General features: G+C 37.7%; 1 protein-coding gene across 1 annotated transcript; it reads left to right on the top strand.

Annotated features, from left to right (window-relative positions):
* Positions 1 to 593: 593 nt before the first annotated feature.
* Positions 594 to 7,558, top strand: LOC141778436 (olfactory receptor 10A2-like). Its single transcript, XM_074652707.1, is given in 5 exon segments — positions 594 to 682; positions 4,957 to 5,113; positions 5,360 to 5,964; positions 5,966 to 6,020; positions 6,605 to 7,558. Coding segments are annotated over 5 exon segments (1,071 nt in total). The 3' UTR covers positions 6,770 to 7,558.
* Positions 7,559 to 8,281: the final 723 nt, after the last annotated feature.

Genomic DNA, 8,281 nt, shown 5'->3' with positions numbered 1-8,281 from the left:
AAAATAAATGTAAAATCTGTTGATGGAAAAATTATTTTTTCAGCAGATATATGTTAATTACAACAAGAGTGTGCTTGCAAGGCAGTTTTGTTTTTATATTTGTTATTTAGTCAGTTTGTGAAATCTGTAGAAAGCATTAGCTCAAGTTGGCTGGCTGAATCAACAGGGAGTTTAACAGATTCTTGAGATTCTTGCCCTTCACTTGGGGCAGTAATTTATTCCAAACCCAGAGGGTACAATCCACCGTTTTCCAGCAGAGAACCATGGCCTCAGACTTGAAGGTACCAGCTTTCATCCCGATCGCTTCACACTCTGCTGTAAACCTCCCCAGTGTGTGCTGGATGTCATGGTGTGATGAAGCATACAGAACAACATCATCTGCAAAGAGCCGAACATCAACCGAAAACGTGTTTTACTTTGTGCCGAGAATACGGACACAATTCTCACTTATATAAGTTATATAAGGACCAGATGGCTCGTAGCAACAGCCCGGGTACTCCATACCAGTACCACCCACAGGACCCCCCAGGCTACATGGTTATGAGCCTTCTCAAATCCCACAAAACACATGTAGACTGGATTGGCAAACTCTCATGACCCCCTACCAGCCTTGCAGGGGTGAAGAGCTTGTCCATGGCCAGGAAGGAATCCGCATTTCTCTTGCTGTTCTGCTGGAACTGAGGTTCGTCAATTGGTCTAATAATCTAATTTGTTGTAATTTATTTTTATACATAATAATGCATTTATATTTAACTTTGAAACTTTGATGTCCAACTTGTGCTCAAAGAATCAACAACACACGGGATTACTCACAATTACTCACACTGCACAAGCAATTAAAGTTAGAGCTTCTAAAATTAATCGTTAATTAGTAGATTAAAGTTGTTACCATGGCAACAAGGACAATTATGTTTATGTTTTCTTTTCAGGTGCTTGTTTATAACCACAGAAGTCACTAAAATAGGTCGCAAAGTCTGATTCACATATTCAGGTAAGATAATAATAATTTATTTATTAACCATGTGCAGGTATTTCTACTTTTAAAAAGACAAATCTGAGGAAGTGATCTATTGTTGTCTGCAGTTGTAGAGCTTTTTATGTTTTAACTTTGTATTTTGTGCTGTCAAATTGAGCTTGTGCACCGATGAAGTCACATACAGAGTATTCTTCACTTTGACAGTAAACTTGTCTACATCCACCCATCTATTCATCTGTCTGTCCGTCCGTCTGTCTGTCTGCTGAGGAGAGATGGAGCTTTTGCCGTTTGATATTTCACCTGAAAGCCCCAGAGGTCTGTGAGTGTTTCTCTGCTTATTATTATGTGTTGCTGGTTGAGTGGTATACTGTTCTGATGATGTTCAGTAATATCAAATTCCACACTGTCATATATTATACACTTATCAGAGATATCTTTTCAATTGTAAGCACAACAGAAATGTTATTAACATAGTAGATAATGTATAACATTGATGTTACAATTAAAATGTATGACAAAATTAATTTAGTTTTAATTCATCCCTTGAAAACTCTAATTTTTTGTCAGTGATTGAAGGCATTTAAACATTATTTTCACAACTTTATTAGAGAAAGCCTGCATTTATATCGGTGCTGAATTGTTTTTCACTTATTATATTTGCATACAGACTTAACGATAACTGCTCTTATCGTACAATGTTTTAGCTGTTAACCACATTTGTGTGGTTTGTTTGTATATCGAATACGGTAAATAAGTAATTCTTAAGTGGAAGCAGCATGTCTGAGGTGTTAGAGCTTGAAATATACTTGACTTGAGAGTGAAAGAAGCATCTACACCTTAATTTTGGGGCATTCACACAGATCTCCGACAGACCGTGAGCTTTGTCAAATACAGATCATTAATCCGTTGTGTTGACATTGATTTTACTTTTTAATTGGTTTTACACATACTGCTAAATGTGTCAAATAATAATTATTGCAAAATTAACCAATATTTGATGATATTTCTTAATTTTTTGTGACCATGTGTGTAAGTAATACAGTGCTAAACAGTGCTTTGATGAAGATAACAAAATACAGAAATCACCAAAAAGTGTTGTTATTGCACAAAGTAAGAAAATATAAAAAAAATGTATGATATATAGTATATGTGTGAATATAGGTAACACTTTATAGTAACCATCTTTTGTAAATGCTAAATTTGTAGTTAATTATACTCAATGACAATGAAATTAAACGATAATTAATGTCTACTAATTATAAGTAATGTTTTAATTTACGTATAATATGAAATAATTGGGTTATATAGGGTATCATAGTGGATAGGAGACAATAAAAATTACATTCTGATTACATAAGTAAAGTATTTAATAACAGTTTATTGTTGTACACATTATAACATTTTATATACCATATTAAGTATTTGTTAATGATTACCAAATGATTTGTAAACTTTTAAGAAACATCTTAAAACATTACATAGATAGATGGACCAGACACCAATTATTAACCATTGACAAAGCATTAACTATTTATCTAAATAATGTTCAAAGATGCTTTACAAAGTATTTATTAACCATTTAACAAGGTATTATAATAATCAGTTGCAACTTGATAGCCATCCAAATGATATTTATAAACGTTTACAAACCAGTTATTAACCTTTAACAAAGTGTTACGAATATCTATCTACGTGATGTTTATAGATGTTTTACAAACAATTTCTTAATGGTTTGCAAATAATATCTTATAAATAAATTATAGCATTACTAATAATTAGTTAACATTATTATAATTTTGTAAGATAACTTAACTAAATTTTAACAATCAATTTACCATTTATAAATGGCGGTTATGATATAGTGAATATATTTTCCTTCTTTATGAAAAAAGCCTCCCACAGATGTACTATATTTGTGGTCATTTAGACTATTAGAAGAGATTAATTTCATGTGTGCTTGTATACTGAGAGTTAGACCTCTTCTATGAACAAATTGTAAAAAAATAATGCGTCATTTTCTGTGTTTATAATCAATTCTCATAAAATCAGGAAATGTCATTAAGTAACAAGTTGATAAAACAATGTTAAATATGTTTTTTGAGCTGTTAAATAGGACCTGGACTATATTTGTTGCAACGCAATATATTTCTCTACATCTGTATGAATAATGGGGAAGAAAATATGAAAACACTGATGTAAAATGTATGAGTCTTCTGATGTTCTGTCTGTGAATAAGGGCCCAATCCCAATGCAAGGGCTTGAAATGGTATAAATACAAAATGGGACAGCATTTTACGGCGACATTTCACGTTATTTTGAAAACACCAAAAACATGTTATCTACAATTGTCGGTTTTTGTTTACGAACGTTTTTTACTGCCTGATTTAAAAGTCTTCCAGGCCAAATAATCAATTTACTTGTTTTTGTCTAAACAGCTTCATTAAGCAAAATGAAAATGGTTGATTAATAAACCAGGTGTGTGATATAGCCTATATATGCCTATGCTTTTTATGTACCATCTTAAATCCTTAATGTTGATGTAGTGTTAGTGTGTAAATTTAATATAACAGGCTGAGCACCATGTGCCATCCTCTTTGTTTACCTTTTTTACCCTTTCAGACTTCCCCTCATAACCCTGTGTTTAACATCACGACGCTATGAATTGTGGGTAATTCCCTCAGGCAAAATCTGCAGAAATGCAGACTTACAGAAAGTGTGCAAAAAGGGCTCAAAATGTCTCCCTCAAGGACGCCCCAAAGTCTGTGGCTGCATCCCAAAGCTCTTAATTGCATCCCTGTTTCCCTTACTTGCGTCTTTTCCTTGCGTCTTAGTCCCTCCCACCAGGGAAGCATGGAGAGACGCAAGGAAACCATGCGAGGAGAGAGGAAACGAGGAAATACGATTTAAGAGACATGAGACGGTCGTTTCCTCTGAAGCGTCACGTGAAGCGACGTCCGTTTCTGATGACAGCAGCAGCTGATCACAGCTGGATCAGCTGTCAGTCAACTTTAACAGCTGTTTGTGTCTGAACTGTACTAATACTAATAAAGACAAGTGCTCTTTATATTATTTATTAATTATTAGCGTCTGTAGTTATTGATATTCTGATTGTGAGCTCATTATTTCATAACCCAGAATATGACTACGGTGTTTTTTTTAACACTGGACATTATTTATTAGGCTAAAGGGAAAATGTAAATGATATAACTCATATCAAACCGACGTTCAGGAATGATCAGCCTCATGTGACTGAATGGAAATGAGGATAAATGATGTAAAAGGTGTTTGTTGCTGACAGACAGACTCTCCTTCTCTCTCTGACTTTAATAGTATCATTGATAAAAGTTAACGGGGGAAATAACAGATCATGAAAAGACAAATAATTCTAATAAATAAATAAAGTTATTTTAAGTCAGTTTGTCAGGTTTTATAAACCCCTCTCAGTGTCGAGCTCCTTCACTGGCGGTGTGTGAAGCAGAGCTACTGCAGGTCCTTCTGCTGCTGCTCAGAGCTTCAGTTAACACAGATTATAACTAGATGGTGAATCAGAAGACAACTGAAATATAAAACGTTAATATGTGATCTGTTTTCACTCACACTATAAAACTCAAGTGATGTTGAGAGGTAACGTTATCAGATCAGTCCGATCGGCAGCAGCGTCCAATCAGTGACTGATATCCAATAAGGGGGCGTGTCGGTCGGTAAAAGACTTCCGTGGAGGATATACTGGTGTATCCTCGCTCATAGCTCCTCCGGCAAGCCTCCTTCATCCTCGATCCTCGCTCCTCTTTGGGACGGTCTTCAAAATGGCGCACCAGAACAACTTCCGGTTCAAGCGAGGATCGAGGAGCGAGGAAACGAAAATTAAGAGCTTTGGGACGTACCCTCAGTGTGGACATTGGGATTGGGCCTAAACACTGACGCCTCTCTTACCTCACTCCTTCTCCAGACTCATACCTTTCCTTGTCGACCAATCACAGATCCAGCTCTCTTAACGGCACCTGGGGGCCTGAAGGCGTCACTTTCTTCATCATTCAGGGCCTCGCCAACCTTGGCCAGAAAAAGATGATTGTTTTTTTCATCCTGCTTCTTGGTTACATCATCATCCTGGGAGGAAACAGCATGATCATCTATGTGGTACAAAACAGAGCCGTCTATGTAGTTATGATTTAATTTCATTGCAGGGTAAACACAGGTTTAATTATTAACATTAATTATGGCCCTGTTCCATTTAGGTGGGTCAGGGCCCTGGTGTTGTGCATGCTGGCTCACTGGACCAGAATTTATTTTATCAATTACACCTGACATGTCAAAATGGCTGCTGTGAAAAGGGCATATTGCCTCGGTCTTACTGAAATGTAATTGCTGCCATTTTTTTTTCAGGCATTGACTGATTCGAAGCTCAACTCTCCCATGTATTTCTTTCTCTACAACCTCTCCTTCGTGGACATCCTCTTCACCACCACCGCCATCCCGAAAATGCTATCTGGCCTCCTGACAGATGTGAATACCATTTCCATCCCAGGCTGCTTCGTCCAGATGCATTTCTTCATTCAGCTAGGTGTTACTAACTATGCCATCCTGACTGTCATGGCGTATGACCGCTACGTGGCCATCTGCAATCCTCTGCACTACACTGCCGTCATGACCCGACAGTTCCGGCTGCTGCTCATCGCAGGAGCCTGGAGCTTCAGTATTTTCTGCACGCTGCCTGCCACCTCCATGACCTGGCAGCGGTCTTACTGCGGCCCAAATGTGGTGAGGAATGACTGGTGCGACCTGTCAGCTGTAAGGCGGCCGGTGTGCGGCAACACCAGATTAGATAACATTGTGTCCATTTCCTTCGCCATACTGGCACTTCTGACCACAGGAGTCCTCATCCTAACCTCCTACGTCCTTATTGGCGTTTCCATATCGAGGATGGGTGTTGCTCAGAGGCTGAAGGCCTTCGGGACGTGTGCCGCCCACCTGACTGTGGTCTCCATCTCATAGTTCAGCCTCGTGTGTTTACATCTCCTACCGGGTGGGAAACTTTTCACCAGAGGTACGAGACAAATCCACCAGCTTTAATATATACCTTTTTTTTAGTTTATGTCTCACAATGTCCACCAAAAATGACAATTAAAGTCCTGTATTCAGCACCAGTATTTTAAACAAGACTTATTGAAGGTTCATTCTTGACCTTGGGAGCAGCAGCTTGATCAAAACTCTTAACATTAGGCTTTATGTTTCCAAAACATTCAACCACATCCTGTGGCCTTGCTCAGCAGATGAAGTTGTTGAGTTGTCATGGAGATATTTAAGTTTATCTCATGTGGCCTAAGTTTTTAATTTCTGTTACATTCAACAACAGACAGTTTGTTGGATTGAAGGACTCTGAACCCACAGACCAAACCCACCACACAGATACCAGATGGCAAATTGCTAAAACGAGTGTAGGATTTGAAAACTCGCCACGCTAGCAGCGTGGCTCTATAGATGGAAATGTTGGACTTTCGGTCTGTCCGCCACTTTGGCCTGGACTAAAATATGTCAACAACTATTGAATGGATTGCCGGACATTCATGTCTTGTTCATGTCTTGTGTGTTCAATGAAATTTGTTCAATCTATATTTGTTTTTGTTCTAGGTTCGTATCATTGTGTCTGTGCTTTTCTCCGCTCTGACTCCTTTCCTAAACCCGATGATTTACAGTCTGAGGAACAAGGAGCTGCGAGAGTCCATCAGGAGGACTCTGAGCAGGTTCAGACCTGCTGCTGTTTTACCCACGAAAGACCTCAACCCAGTGTCCTGACTGGGACAGAAAACCTGCCAATCTACTACAGTAACTGGACGCCCACAAAATTGAGAGAGAAAAGGCAACTGAACATCCAGGTGTCTTGACGTCCATTTTAAATGAAAAACACTGTCTTACCCAAAAACTCATTTAGAAATTGTATGACTTTTCATGTTGCTTCAAATGTTGTGGTGTTTACCATGTTCACGAGAAGAGTCCATATGAACGCCCCCCTCATGTCATATTCACGACATCGTAAGTGAAAAGATTCTGAAAGCTCAGAGTTCACGAGTTGTGACGTGTTTGTTGATGTTGGCAGAAATGAGGCCATGGAAGTTATTTTTTCGGTGCAAAATAAGGTAATATATTGTCATTTTAGTCATGTATTGTTTTTCTTTATAATTTTATAATAAGTCTGAGGAAAATGTTGATATTCCCAACGACCTCATCTTTTTCCTCTGTCATTACGCTTTGCATTTACTACATTATTTTACCCACTTGCTCCCTTGCTAAATTGTTATTCTCTGTGGCTTCTAAATGCCAACAGTAACATTAATGTTGTTGTTGGTTAGCACCGGTGTTTTTTACGACTTAACCACTTGAACGCCAAGCATATCGTGTACACGTCTTGCCATGTTGTAAACACGAGTTCACGAGTTTCATTTGAAGGCACCAATAGCCTATATGGCAAACACTTAGTTAGCAATTCTGCTAACTGCGACCTGCTAAAGGCTAACCAACGCACTGTATAGATTTAACGTGATGAAGTCAACAGTCTTGGGACTAAAATCGACCTATGTGCTGATGTGCTGGAATGATTCATAATCGTCATGGATGTGAATATTAATGTATATGTTGTCTGAATTTGATGAATAAAACATCCTTTCAGTATCGTGCTATCTCAGATTTTTTTTTAAGGAATTAATTGTAAAGATAATAATGAAGTAATGAGGGATCTTCAATAACTATTTAGGATTATGTCTCACTTTACTTGGGTTTGACACAAAAAGGGTACGTAATCATACATCACCAAGAGAGTAGTAAAAATGTTATCGGTCTGTGTGCTCCAACATTACTATAAGATGGCAAAAACACAGTATGTTAATAATGAATTTCCACATAACAACCTTGTTGACAGCTTTAATTAATTCCATGAAGATTACATAATGATTTCTTAGGTAATGATCAAGGTTTTCCCAGAGGAAATTATTGCTTTTTTAACCCTGAGGACTGTTGTGCTGGACAGAAAGGTTCTTATTGTTGGTTTTCTGACTCAGCTGATTTCTTCATGCAACTCAGTACAGCTGGTAACAGTAGGAATGTTACCTGTGACATTTCGTAGAAATAGAAGCTGTTTATTGAAAGAATGAAATGTAAAAAGAAGACACTACATGTGCACTTTGTTGTGTCACTTTGTGATGGATGTGAGATTTCCCTTCTACTGTCCTCTAGTTTTTTGTTTATGTGATTAAATGAAAGAAAAGAGAAAAGACCTTATGTTGTTTTACTGTTGAGTTTGATCTTTATTCC

This window comes from Sebastes fasciatus, chromosome 1 (assembly GCF_043250625.1).
Source record: "Sebastes fasciatus isolate fSebFas1 chromosome 1, fSebFas1.pri, whole genome shotgun sequence".
NCBI lineage: Eukaryota > Metazoa > Chordata > Actinopteri > Perciformes > Sebastidae > Sebastes > Sebastes fasciatus.
The sequence above is the reverse complement of the archived record's forward strand: the minus strand, read 5'-3'. Positions and strand labels throughout refer to the sequence as shown.